Here is a 14,584-nt window from a genome sequence, read left to right on the forward strand (position 1 = left end):
GGGGAGACGAACCATGAGACACTATGGACTCTGGGAAACAAACTGAGGGCTCTAGAGGGGACGGGGGTGGGGGATGGGTTAGCCTGGTGATGGGTATTGGGGAGGGCGCACATTGAATGGAGCACTGGGTGTGGTGCGCAATTAATCATGGAACACTACATCGAAAACTAATGATGTAATGCTTGGTGATTAACATAACATAATAAAATTAAATTAAAAAAAAAGAATTTAGGCACTAGAATCTCACATGCCCTCACAAACAAACGAGTCAGTGGTGAGATGAGGGAAGAGGGGGTATGGAGGTAGTGGAGTAGTCAGGGCCCAGGCATTGGGCAAGAAGAGTCCGCAGCTGGAGCCAGAGGGTTCGATTCTTTTTATACAGCGCGAGGAACTGCGCTTGATACACCCTTTGGCGCGATAGAAAGAAGGGGTAAAAGATGCTAATAAAGCTAGTAATGAATGTGAAATTGACCATATGCCACCTATTTATCGAAATGGAAATCTAAAAACTAGGGACAATAACATCCTACAGTAAGGACCATTTAGCAACTCAAGGATTTCATCTTAGGGCGCTGTGCGAGCCCACTAGCTCAGTGGGTTCAACCCGTAACACCCACTTCTAAAGACCACAAATCCCAGCCTGACGGCGATCCGTGCGCATGCGGCCTGACGACCTACGCCTACATTTCCCAGCGGGCTGAGCGGCTACGCTGACGCACGCGTGCGCCCTTGCGTTTCTCCCCCTAACTCAAGTTTGACCTACAGCCACCGGGAGAAGATGGCCGTCCCAGCAGTGTCCGGGCTGTCCCGGCAGGTGAGAGAACGGAGGTCCTGAAAACTAGCGAGAGGATCTCTCCTAGGGTGAAACGTTCCAGGTCGCTAAGGGCCACCGGGTGAGGCCACAGTTGGGGAAGCGTGGCCGCCGTTCAGCGTTGTGGGGCCCCGCGAGTCGGGGCGACACAAAGCGGCTCAGGCGGCCGTGCCTCCCCTCTGTGGACGCCCGCGGGGCAGGGGGCGCAGGGTGACGCCCTTGGGTGGTGCCTGACCTCGTCCCCCGAGCACAGCCTCGGGAAGCAGGTAGCTTGAGGAGCCCGGAGGGGGCGGGCAGGGCGGGCTTCCCTGGACCACGAAGAAAGGACACGGCCCACCGCCAAGTCACTTAACTTTTGTCGTTGTGGTCAAACCTGTCAGGGGTCACCAATAATGCTAAGGATTATTTGTAAAGCCCATTTCACATAAAGAAAATGAGATGGAAAAGTTTAAATGACTCGTCCTTGGCAGCTCAGCCAGTAAGGGGTAGGTAGGAGCTGAGATTCGAACCCACACAGTCACACAGAAGATGCAGTTGGAAGGAAAATTCGTGCTCTTTATACTACATATCAGCACTATGCTTTGCATGTTATGACACCTTGCAACTTAGGTAAGTTTTCTCTAAGTAATAAAGTCTTTCAATCCCCACAACCAGTTGGTATAGTACACAACAGAACTGAAATTATTTAAAGGTGAACTGTGCCCTTGCAGGTGTTTTAAACAATGGGTTCCAGCTCTGTTCCTTGGTAGACAAGATACCGTTTCTCAGAGCCAGGGCCTGTGCTCACATCAGAGTGCTGCAGTACTCTGGATTAATCTTTATTTTCCTATAGCATTTGGAGTCTGAGAAAATACATCTCTTGCACATCATGATTGGAATCTTCCCACTTTTTATTAAAATCCTTGCTCACGGGTGGTAATATAAATGCCAAAAAGCTTGCATTGGTTTTTTTTTGAAACTTGTATTTCAGCCAGATTTGAGTTTTCTCTCTTACACTGGTGTGCTAGCCTCACCCTGTTCCTAGTAAACGAAGGAGTTGGTGGGAAAGCAAATTTCCCAGGCAACTAGGGATGATTCTCAGTGGGGAAATTTACTCCTAGGTAATAAAGAGCATCATGTAACCTGTGTGAAGATAACTCAGAAACTAATAATATAAAATGTTTTATTATTATTTTAAAGGTGCGATGCTTTAGTATGACTGTCGTCAGGCCGTTTTCCAAGCTCGTGCGGGTATGTCAGCTTTTGTAATTAATTCTAAAATAGATGAAAGTGTGTGAGTCGAACAGCAATACAGTTAGGGCATAGACTTTTGTATAAGTACTACCTAAACCTTTCTGCATGATTTGTGGTTTCCAAAATGTGATGTGTGCATGGGGGTAGAGAATGGGATAAGTTGAATGCCTGGTGTGCAACAGGCCCCTGCATAACCTTTGTGAGAATTTCTTAAAACCCCATGACAGTGATGGAAAGTAGCTGGTCTTCCCGTTTACAAAAAAGGAAACAGACTCTGGGAAAACCTGCCCAAGGTTACTCAGCTTGATCCTAGAGCTGGACTGGAATTAAATCTTTCTCATTCAGAGCCTAAGCTTTCCCACTTCGACCATATAGCACCGTCAAGCTTATGTAGTCATATGTTGATGATAGTGTGTACAAAAAAGTCTACAGTCTTTTGTGAAAAATAATTCAAGCATCAGACACTCAGTAAGTTGCTAAAGAGCTCTATTAAACTGAACATTGAGGAGGAGGCACCATAGGGGAAATTTATGATGTTACTATGAAGTATATAAATATATACTTGTATATGTTTCATAAATACCTGTTTTCTTGGCTCTAACGTGCAACACTGCCTTCTGTCAGTGTTTAAAATCTCCAGTACTTGGAACTGATTGGTTACTGAGTTCAAAGGAAGCATAAGCGCATCTCAGAATTAACGTAACTGATTTATATAGTTAGAGCTGAAAGGGACACCCTGTTTCCTCAGCATCTCGTTTTGAGATGAGAAATTGATAGCCTAAAGATGGAGTGACCTGGCCAAGGAAACAGCCCTGACTTGTTTGAGAATTGCCATTCAGAATTGCTCTTTATGACATATTTAAACTGTTTTGTGCTATAAATGATGTCATTTTTTAAATATAAATATAATCCTCCTATTGGCAGTATGATCTTGTCTTAAGTGATTTTCCTTTTCTCTTCCTCCCCTACCCCATCCTTTTTTTAAAGCCACCTGTTCAGGTATATGGTATCGAAGGTCGCTATGCCACTGCTCTTTATTCTGCTGCATCTAAACAGAATAAACTGGAACAAGTAGAGAAAGAATTGTTGAGAGTATCAGTAAGTAGCTTTTCTGTTCATTTCTTACTAAATTTCCTTCATATGTTTTTTGCTTTAGTTATTTGGCCATGTATCCCTAATGAGGTATATTATATTCTAAGAGAAAATGGACTACAAAAAACAAAGGAGAGAAAGAAAAAAAAGAAGACCTGTTTTCTGTAATCATGTTGATAGTGATAGTAGTGGGTATCATTATTCTGAACCTATTGTGTAATAGGTACAGATGGATACATATCAGGATATTAATATTAGGAACCAAGACTTGGGGCTAAGAGAAGAAATAGAAGTCACCTTTGAAAGTCTGTGTTTGTTTTCAGGTATTTCCAAAATAGTCCTTAGAATGTATTATAACTTGCTTTACTAGGAATTTATGAAGCCTTTTCTCCGTTTCAATTTTTAGTTTATTCCCAAGATGTGAGGGGAAAATGACCCAAGCAGAGCACACTGAGCAGCAAAATTAGGAAAGCTGTATGGGCTCCATAATGATACTGGAGAACTGACAAAGATCATGAAGCTTACAGGGGAAAGTTCATTTTTACATTTTTCAACATAAAAAGAGAAAATTAATTGAATTAACAGAAGCCTACTGTGTAACTTAAAGAGGAGAATCTCTGCTGTAATTTTAACTCCGTTTTGTTGCTTCCCCTTCTCTTTTTGCTTTGTGGTTGCCACCTCCAACAATACGTTCTGGATTAAAGAAGGAGAGGCTAGTATATATCTCCAGAAAGAGTTTTGCTTTTTTTTGGTTTTATATTTTAAGATGTTCTTGTATTTTTAATCCACTTATTTCTAAAGATTTTTTTTTTATCTGATTGAAGAAAAAACCCTCACAGGCTAGTCACATAGGATAATACGTATTTTGTTCATTTTTCATTTTAAGCTTTTTATCGGACTTTTGTCCTAGCAGGCAGTAATGTTGGCTCTCTATTCCTCTCTTTGTCCAATTATCTCTACAGATAATGCTTGCGGTCTTAGTTGGTGTGATTATGACCCACACAGAGCCAACGGCCTTACTGTTGGAGACGCTTGGGAGAAGGGTAGCAAGGGAAGGCAGGATCACACACGGGGAATTTGGGAGGTGATAATTACTGCCCGCCAGTTGTCATTTATGCCCATTGTAAACCTGAACAGTGGTGATGACGGTGGAGAGCGAGGCCTGGGTTGTGGTCATTAGAATGGGATTTGACTAAAACCTGGAAATCAGTTAAGACACGGAACATAGAAAGGAGGCAGTTACCTTAAGACGCGATAAAGTGTTAGCAGTGTTCTGGTGCTGAGAGGAACGTGTGACGCTATACAGATGCCACGAGCTGCGGCAGGAAAAGATGAGAAACATGAAAAACGCATTCCCCTAACACCCGAATGCTTTTCATTTGTGTAAGTCCGCAGTTTTTAGGGGGAAATACTGTTTCTATGGAGTCACTCAAATTGAAGTGTTAGCCTGACAAGCAGCCTGGATTAGAGACAGAATTCTGGCCAGGAGCCGGGGACAAGGGGCTACCGGAGCTGTTTAACTGAAAGGTATCCAGATGGAAACAGCCGTTGGATCGTTGAACTCTGGCCTGATACTAAGGGGAGCAAGATGCCGGAAGCTACCCTGGGTCACTGAAAACAGACATTTATGAATTAATAAAATGGAGACGCGTGGTGTCTCTCCTGGTAGCTGCACTCACACTGTTTGTCCACTCTCCCTCCCAGACTGACGGAGGCTGCTCTGGAAACACCAGAGGTCTCTCTCGGGGCTCTGTAAGAGGCAGGACAGCGTCAGGATCAGTCCGAGACAGAGAGGCCACTGGAAAGGGCATGACAGGGACGCCTCCTTTGCTGTCAGAGCACCTTTTTAGGTCTGCACGTGAGCGTTGGCATCACTGATCACTGGCCTCCTCGTAGTATGTGAAAATCTAGAGTATTACCCGTATTAAATGCATTAACATATGCAGTTCATTGAATCTTTTGGCTGTTTAATTTTTTCTAATCTCTCTTGAAAAGCAAATATAAATTTAAGAAACTTTATAAAGTGTTTTTAAATTCTTTCAAGAAATACCATTATATCCTGTGTAAAATCAAGGTACGGTGTGTTCTCAAAGGCAATGAAAATTACTTGATTGTAAATTTCTCTTCATGTGTGCTTGAGTGCTGATTTAATTAATGGAATACATGATTCATAAGAAAGTATGTTGTGGCAGTTAGGATCATTTATGCTTTAAAGAGTTTAAGAAGTTATTTTTTGGTACTTTTAGCAAATCTTGAAGGAACCCAAAATGGCTGCTTCCATTATGAATCCCTATATAAAGCGTTCCGTGAAAATGAAAAACCTAAATGACGTGAGCACAAAAGAGAGGTTCTCTCCTATCACATCCAACCTGATCAGTAAGTATTAGATCTTTTCCACTGAAGTCCCTGAAAATCTTGTGACTGAAAATGTGGTCCATGGACCAGGAGCATCAGCATCCCCTGCCTTTTGGCAGTGAAGCACCTCAGGACTTAGCCAGCCTGCTAAATCAGAATCTGCATCTTAACTAACTCCCCAAGTGAATTGTTTGCACGTGAAAGTTTGAGGAGCACTGTCTGAAGGATGTTAAGATGTAAGAAAGCAATTGCAGTCAGTACTTTCAGTCTGTGGAGAAGACCAGTGGGATTCACACCAAGAAAATGGTTTGTAGCCAGTGGTTGTACCTCGGTCCTTGAAGACATTTGCATTCTTTGGTGCATTTGGCTTGCTTTTGAAGTCTCTTGGTCAACCAGAATACGAGCTCCAAAGAAAATGTGTTCATGTTGTCATCTTTGAATACAGATGTATGTTAATTTGAGGTTAGATTCCAACCAGAAATAGGAGAATCAGATTGCAGGCTTGGATGAAGATTGCTGCTGCAGACCTGTGAGACCTCCCCCCACACCCACCTTACTAATTTAGATGTGACTCAGTGCTGGTTCTTTCAAATGCTGAATATACTTTTTAAATAACAAGTTGCGTCGCCTTTATTCACATTCTTGAAGGATGTTGAATATGGCATTTTAAGGCCACAAATCTAAGTTTGCTTTTGAGGTGAATATAATACCTCATGAATAACGTGTTTTGAGTTTCATATTACTAAGACACTTTACCTTTCCCAGATTTGCTTGCTGAGAATGGTCGCTTGGACAATACCCCTGGAGTCATTTCTGCCTTTTCGACCATGATGAGCGTCCACCGTGGAGAAGTACCGTGCACAGTGACCACTGCATCTGTAAGTGACACCCTGTTGCCACTAGATTTGCTTTGACATGCCATGCATCACATTTTGCATAATGAAAAGAAAAAAACAGGCTGAAATCCAGGAGTTGGTAAAGGTGACTTGTTGCTTAGGAGGTTCGCTTCAGGTCTTAAACAGTTGCACTTTGGAAGGGCCAGTGTGGATCTCCTTAGTGCCTCCCTAACCAGTGACTACTCAGAAGGACCATACTAGGTTAGAATATGTTAGGAAGTAGTGGTTATTTTCCTTTTACAGCTTTCAGTTATTTTGTAAATACCTTAGTAAGTAGGCTTCTGGAACTAGAGTGTCTCATCTTCTGTGGTGGTGAATGGGAGGGTAGGGCACATAGGCCCTTTGATCTTGTTGGCGTTGCTGGAGTGGGCTATAATGACACCGTTTTTTGAAACCTACTGTGTGCTAGGTACTTTATAACTTATTATTTTAATATCAGGGTTCTAGGTGAGGTAGAATTATCCTTGTTTTATAGATGAGGAAACCCAAGGAAATTAAGTTGCTTGCCCAAGGTGACAAAACATGGAATCAGGATTTGAACATAGGCCTGTCTTTCAGAAGTGCATGTTCCTTAAGCAACACTTACATCCCCAGAATTAATTTTGTTGATGTCTTAAATACATGTTTCCTTCCTACTGCAGTTGAGTCGGTGCAGGAAAACAGCCTGTGGGGCTTAATTATCAGTAGAGGATGGTAGGTTGGCTTGGAAAATACGCGACACCTGACCTCGTCTAGATTAATATTTCTGGTGTTTAATAGATATTCTGACTCTCCGAAAAAGCACAATTTCAAAGAGACAGTTTAGCACATAGTAACATTTGCACACTTGTGGCTCAATAGTTGGTGCCACCGAAGCACGTAACTGGCCGAGAATCATTGCCGCTCAGGCCTTCGTCTGAGCCCACTGGGACCACAGCAGCTCCCCCTGACAGGGGAGCCCAGACGAGGCTTCACCCGGCACATGGTCACACCGTCCCCGTGGCTAAGCCCTGGTACAGGTCACTCAGATTACAAGGACATGATTTTTTTTAAAGGGTGCATATTTGGGGCACCTGGGTGGCTCAGTCGTTAAGCGTCTGTCTTCAGCTCAGGTCATGATCCCAGGGTCCTGGGATCGAGCCCCATATCGGGCTGTCTGCTCAGCGGGAAGCCTGCTTCTCCCTCTGCCACTCCCCCTGTTTGTGTTCCCTCTCTCGCTGTCTCTTTCTCTGTCAAATAAATAAATAAAATTAAAAAAAAAAAAAGGGTGCATATTTTTGTAAAAGTTTTTTAGAACCAGCTGTTGCTAATGCTTTTGATGTTGAAACTCCTTGGGTAAATAAGTTTCCACTGTCTAAAAACAAAACAAAACAAAATTACTCCTTGATTAATGACTTAGGGCATAGACTATGGAAATAGACTGATTGCGAATATTGGAGCAAGGGGGACCTTCGGTGAGTTTCTTAACCACTCCGAACATCCTTTCTCTCATACGGAAAATGAGAGTAAGAACTGCTAGCTGCCCAGAGTCATCTAGATTCCAGGAGATGGTGGGTGTAAAATGCCCAGCACCTAGTATGCATCTCAGTGGAAGGTGTGCACATACTTCCAATTTCTCTAACCTTGGAGGCTTGGCAAATAATGTTTTGATTAAACACTGATAGACTTGGGACTCCTGGGTGGCTCAGTTAAGCATCCGACTATTGATTTCGGCTCAGGTCATGGTCTCAGGCTTGTACAAGCCCCTGCTTCGGGCTCCACGCTCAGTGGGGAGGCTGTTTGTCCCTCTTCCTCTGCTCCTCCCCCCCCCCCGCACATGCACTCTCTCAAGTAAATAAAATCTTAAAAAACAAAACACTGATAGATTTTTACAGCACCACCCCCCCACAAGAGACATTGTTAGATCTTTGCAAAGACAACACTTTTCTGCTAGCTTTTGGACTCCTGGATGGGGGCCGCCTCGGATTTGTGACAGGTGAGAGGCCTCTCCTTCAGCCAGACTCATCCTCACCTCACCAGGAGTAAGAGCGGGGGGCGGGAGTAGCGAACGCAAGCCGGACGCTCGCTCTGTCAGAGTAGAGTCCCGAGCTGGCCCCCCCGGGCGCTCCGAGAGGCGGGGCGCGCCTCCAGAGTTCTGCTAACTGGGGGTCCTAAAGGTTCTAGGACCAGGTTCAGCTGCAGCTTTCCATCGGGGAACCCATACCCCGTGCCGGGCCCTCAGGCTGCGCAGAGAAGAGGCCTGTGTCCGCGGGCATCGTTCGCTTCAGGGTCTTCCCCCTTCCCTGCATCTAGCTGCACTGCTGGCAACGGGCAGCAGGGACGGGGAGGGGGTGGTGCTGCCGGGCGTCAGCCGGGTTGGCGTGGGCCGGGGCCCTGGCCGCCTCCCAAGGGCCCCCCAGCGGCTCCCCGCGGGCTTCACCGGCCGGTCTTGCCGGTGTGTGCCAGGGAGATGCTCTTCTCTTTCTTTTACTGTGGAAAATTTCTGTTGTGCTTTGTCTAAATTTAAAGGATGGTTTTGTCCCCTTTTAGCCTTTAGATGAAGCCACTCTTACTGAATTAAAAACAGTCCTGAAGAGCTTCCTAAGTAAAGGCCAAGTCTTGAAATTGGAAGTTAAGGTAGGTTTTTAATTATGTCTCGTATGTCTCCTCAGCTTGTCTGACACTCTCGAATGGCTATAGGAAGTGAAACATTAAATCTGGTGATATACCCGATTGCTTATAGTAGGAATTTTACATTTTTGACTTAAATGATTACAGATTCCATTCACAATTTGACTTCTGCTTTTCTCGAGACGTAATTGTAACACCTTAATTTGTGCAGCATGTAGACTTTTCAGAGCATTTTTCATCTTTCCGTTTGATCAAGAAATGTCAGTGCTTTTTCACATTTCCAGCCTGTTTTCTTTTCTAGACTGACCCATCAATCATGGGTGGAATGATTGTCCGTATTGGAGAGAGATACGCCGATATGTCTGCAAAAACCAAGATTCAGAAGCTCAGCAGGGCCATGCGGGAAGTTTTCTGAAAGTGTTGATTTTGTCAGTGAAAATTCCTAAACTTGGAGCAACAATAAAATGCTTCCTGAACAGAACATACTGTCTACTGTCTTTTTTGAAGTGGAAATACAGGGAGCCTTATTTTTATATCTTTTTTTCAGAATCCCCCTAGTTGAAAGGTTAAAAGGCCCATTGTTTGGAGATTTTAGTTTGTGTAGATTATTCTTAGGAATTTATGAAATCTTGTGTCATTAGGAAAAACAGTTAAGGGGCACCTGGGTGGCTCCGTTAGTTAAGTGTCTGCCTTCGGCTCAGGCTGTGATCTCAGGGTCCTGGGATCAAGCTCCTCATTGGGCTCCTGGCTCGGTGGGGAGTCTGTTTCTCCCTCTTCTTCTGCCTCTCACCCCGGCTTGTGCTCTGTCTCTGTCAAATGAATAAATAAAATCTTAACAACAACAAAAAAAACAGTTAACATTTTTTGAGGCCTTTTATGCCAGGCACTGTTAGGTTCTTAAGGTATCTTACCTCATGTCCTTGGCCTCTGAGCCCAGAACCTGGGGAGGGGCTGACACTGCAGGTGGAGTTAAGACACCAGCAAACCAGGCCAGTTACTGTCCTGGAGTTTCCGCTGTCCATGCCCATGTCCAGTCAAAGATACCGGAAGTGGTCCTCTGAGCCCCCAGATTCTGTGCGGGTCAGGACATGGGCACCATGCTCTCCTTCATGTTTCTTACTGGCTTCTGCCGAGCATGGACCAACACCTGTTGCTGTGTCCTCAGGTCCTGCATCTGTCCAGCGGATTGGGTCTGTGTTAGGTACTTGAGACAGGGCCAGCTTGTGCTCATCTGATGATTCTAACAAGTACTTAAGTCCTATGTATCTTGTTTGGACCCCAAAGTGATTTATCTGTAAGACATATTAGTCTATTAAATGTAAGGCATTAATGCTTTCTGTAAAGGCTTTCAGATTCTGGCCAAAAAGATGTCTTCATTCTAGAATCTACTAGAAGTATGCCGTTAATCTGCTAACAGGCATTCCTTCCCTCAATCGCACTGGGGGCAGAGGGCCAGATGAGAGAGCTGGGCACTCCGCAAAAGAAGCCCACAGAACAGCAATCCCAACCCCCGTGAATGTCCTTGACCAAGGAATGGCCAGGAGGCTCGGCCCGGAGGAGGGAATCGGGACGTCCTCTCCCTCTGGAAGCAGCTGTTCAGTGACTGCGACACTGGTCACTGAGGTCACTTCTGCCCGTCGGTCCTGCCGATTCGCAGAGGCCCTTCCAGCCAACCAGCAGGCCGGCGCGACCAGTGTTAAGAGTCCTGTTTCCACCAGCTGGGACCCGGCACACAGGCAGTAACACTTGTCCTTCTCTGATGCCAGTTAACCTGTGATTGGATTCCTCTGAGACTTACCTGTGCCCCAGGCAGGCCTCGCACTTCGGGGTGTAAAGTACGTCCTGACGGATGAGAACCTTTAGAGTACCTGGTACGGGCCAGGCACAGCAATTTTCACTGCCCACACCACCAGAAAGTTCCATAAGTAAGGGGATAGGACACCATCTGCAGTAAAGCTCACGATGTAGGCTTTGCGGCTCTGCACCCTGGGACAGGCGCCGGGTGGCTAGGAACGTGTCCCGGGGCCACCGAGGGGGTGTGCGAGCAAGCCTGCGCTGCTGCTCCCAACCTGGGGGGCACCCCAGCTTCTCCAAGCCTCGGTCTCCCCTGTAGATGGGAGCGACAACGCCCACTTCCCAGAGTAGCTGCAAGAGGGAAGCAAGGTGACGAAGAACTTAGTAGAGGGCCTCAGAGATGTAAAGATGTCAGTAAACATTAATTACTGGCTCCATCACCTCCAACTTCCCTGGGTCATCTGACCCCAAGGATCGATTGATGAAACACAGCACTCACCTGACTCGTGGTCACATGACAAAGCCCGTCTGGTACTGCCTGTCAACGTCTCGGGGCCTCAAGGGCTTGTCCAGCGCTTCTGGTTCCTAATAGAGCTCCATCGGTCCTCCGGGGAGACCTCTCCCTAGTAAAATACCCTTGATCCTGGCAGAACCCCCCGCCCCAATAGAAGATGCAGCTTTGGAGACCACATCTTACAGTTTATCACAACCTTGTGATACAGGTGGGATAGACATCACCCGACGTTCAAATGAGGAAAGAGGTTGAGGGGCCCTGGGGTGTGCCCAGTGTCCCATGCTTGACCGGCTGGTGGATCAAGTCCCCAAGCCCCAGTCTTTCGCGCCCCATTTCATGCTGGTCCACCACGTCTCTGACCATAACCCTGGCACGTGGCCTTCCGTCGCTGGAGCCAACAGGCAAAGCAAATCTTAGTTGAGTCCCTATGTCCCTTCCCTCTCTGTACCTAAGATGCTCTTGATTCACCCCTTCATCCAGGTCAGATCTTCCCTACATTTTCCCTCCTGGCCTTCCAGAGAAAAGTGCTCCAGACACCAGTTGTCTCAGGTGCTGGTTCCAAGGTCAGCCTCCAAGAGAGTTTGGACAGCAAACTGATTCCCTTCCTAGAGCTACCCCCGGATGGGCAGAGGCAGGTCAACTGCAGCTCGGAACTCCTGCAGGGCATGACGTGGCCTGGGGCCATCCTGCACCCTCGTGCTGGGACCAACGTGCCCTCCAGCTGGCATGACACTGCCCTCCTGCCGATCATGCTCGTCTGAAACTCTGGCTTCCTCCCGGCCAACCAGCTACATAATCACCTGACAACTGACAGACACCTCGTTGGGGCCTGTTGGTACTTTCCCAGAAGCCAGGAGTGCCCAGACTGCCGGTTGGCCCCCGCATCCAGTCACCAAACTTTTAGCTGGGCATAGGGCCACCCAGCTAGGGACTGCATTTACTAGTGTCCCTTGCAGTACCCAACCAGGGAATGATGTTCCAGCAGATAAGCAAGGGGAGGAAATGATGTGTGGGTCTTCCTGGATCGACCTCAAGAGGAACCAGCTTGCAATCCTCTCAGGAGATCCCCTTTCCCTCTGGCTACATGCAGACGACAAGGTGAGAGGGGGAGCAACCACACCCCAAGATAGAGCCTAGTGATTTCAGGGGCAGGGCCACCCTGCCCAGCCAGACCTTGGACCTCTGGGCCGTTAACGAGAAGGAGAAAAACAAACCTCCCTTGTTGAAGCCATGGGATGTTGGGTCTAAGTGCCAGCAGCTGAGTCTGTAACCTGACCAGTATCCCAAGTTCCCAAGCCCTGTCTGCCTTCGTCCTAGCTTGCCTCTTGACTGCAGCCAGCCCCACATGGCTCTAGACAGAGCGTGACACACGTAAGTCACTGTAAAGCCACAAGCTTCTAAGACACGTGGCGGCTGATGGACAAAATATCTTTGGGAGAACCTTTCGCTGTAACACTGCCCAAATCCTTCAGATCAAACCCAACAACCTTCCTGTTGGTTAAGCACATAGCAACAGGGGAAATGATGAAATGCTTCAAATACTGCCGTATGTGATCATCAGATCATCGGCGGGTTACTCTACCCACAGATCTGTGTACAACGGTATTCATGCAAGGGGAAAATTGTAAAGCAACCTAAAGATGTCTAACTATTTGGGATTGTTTAAATAAATTAGGATACATTCAGACAATGAGATACTATGCAGGCCTTAAAAATCAAGTTGTGGAAGAATATATATATATATGTATATATATGACTTGAAAGCAATCAATAAAATAGTGAAAAGATTTATATAAATTATGTAATTGAACATTGCCTTGCATAAGGGAAGTGCTCAATGAATATTAGCTATTAAGTAGTATAAGAGCATCTTGGGGCACCTGGGTGGCTCAGTTGGTTAAGCATCCAACCCTTGATCTCAGCCCAGGTCTTGATCTCAGGGTTGTGAGTTTGAGCCCTGTGTTGGGCTCAACACTGGGCATGGAGTCTACTTTAAAAACAAAAACAAAAAGAGCATCTAGCACACACACACACACACACACACAGCAAGAAAATACAGGAATGATGAGCATCCAAATGTTAACATTTATTTTTGTGTGGAAGAATATCTCCATTAAATGATTTTATTTCCTTTGTACTTTTATGTGTTTGCTGAATTTTAAGCATTAACAAATATTTCTATAATTAGGAAAAAACAATAAATATTCTAGAATAAAATATTTCCTTGATTATGCTGGCTCCTAAATTGGGTTAAATAGGTATCTATTCAACATGTTTTACACCGGCGATTCCTTCCACCTTCTGAGCTATGCAAGGGGGACCTTGTCAATCTCAGAGAGAAGTAGGTGTAGTTTGGAAAAGAAATGCATTATTTTCTCTGTTTATGATGAGATTTAATTTATTTTTTAAACCTCAAGAAACCAAGGGAAGGGCATAGGATTTTTATGTTTATCAAAAACGGGGCCTCCTGGTTTAAAAAGGGTGAAGACAGGCTATTTTAGTGTGCAAATTTTTTTTAACGTGCTGTAACAATTCAACTGGTGTTCAAGCCACCCAGAGAGCTTACAGGACTGGTTCATATTCAGAGAAATCAGTGATGAAATAGGGAAGAATTACCTTAAAACCAGATTACAAGAAAATGCTATAAATCGTCCCCTAAAATTCAGATAACAACAAAATTCAGTGTTGGGTTTGCTAATGGCGCCCAGAGTTAAAACTCAAGGTTCTGAACACAGAGTTGTTTGTGTAGGAAACTTCTCAGAAAGCCAAAGTAATCCTCTGAATGTCTTTGTAAGACAATCTTAGCTTTATGTTCCCCTGTCAGCACCCCTTGTGTTTCTTCCCCTACACCTCACAGACTTCTCAAATTCTCAGAAGTAGTCAGTACTGGGAAATCGAGTTCTACCTGGTACTAACATCTGTCTGAAGAAAACGTGGGAAGGGTTGTTGGTTTGGTTTGGTTTTGCATAGTTTTCCTTCCACGACTACAACCTTACCCGTGGGAGAATGAAGTGCAGGAAGAGAAGCCATTTACAGAGCTATCTGCTTCCTGTCTGCTCAGAAGGGAGGTGGGGCAGAAAGAACCCAAAATAATCCACCGTAACAGGGTTGGCTTTCTCATTTTATTCATGAACCATGTGACTTTACACCATCCAGGTCAAAATGAACACAGAGCTGTTTTGAAGAGATTGTTCTTTTTTAGGTTCAAGATACACAGGAATAGCAATCTGTATTGATGTCGCTACTGGTTTAAGAAAAAAGAAAAAATCAGTTACCATAGTCTGAATCAGTAAAATTTAA

General features: G+C 45.3%; 1 protein-coding gene across 1 annotated transcript; it reads left to right on the forward strand.

Annotated features, from left to right (window-relative positions):
- The first annotated feature begins 725 nt into the window (after positions 1 to 725).
- Positions 726 to 9,457, forward strand: ATP5PO (ATP synthase peripheral stalk subunit OSCP). Its single transcript, XM_021677982.1, has 7 exons — positions 726 to 814; positions 1,991 to 2,041; positions 3,032 to 3,142; positions 5,383 to 5,512; positions 6,257 to 6,369; positions 8,896 to 8,982; positions 9,278 to 9,457. The coding sequence occupies exons 1-7, from the start codon at positions 779 to 781 to the stop codon at positions 9,389 to 9,391; spliced, it is 642 nt and encodes a 213-aa protein (XP_021533657.1). The 5' UTR covers positions 726 to 778; the 3' UTR covers positions 9,392 to 9,457.
- The last annotated feature ends 5,127 nt before the right edge of the window (positions 9,458 to 14,584 follow it).

This window comes from Neomonachus schauinslandi, chromosome 1, assembly GCF_002201575.2.
Source record: "Neomonachus schauinslandi chromosome 1, ASM220157v2, whole genome shotgun sequence".
Classification (NCBI taxonomy): domain Eukaryota; kingdom Metazoa; phylum Chordata; class Mammalia; order Carnivora; family Phocidae; genus Neomonachus; species Neomonachus schauinslandi.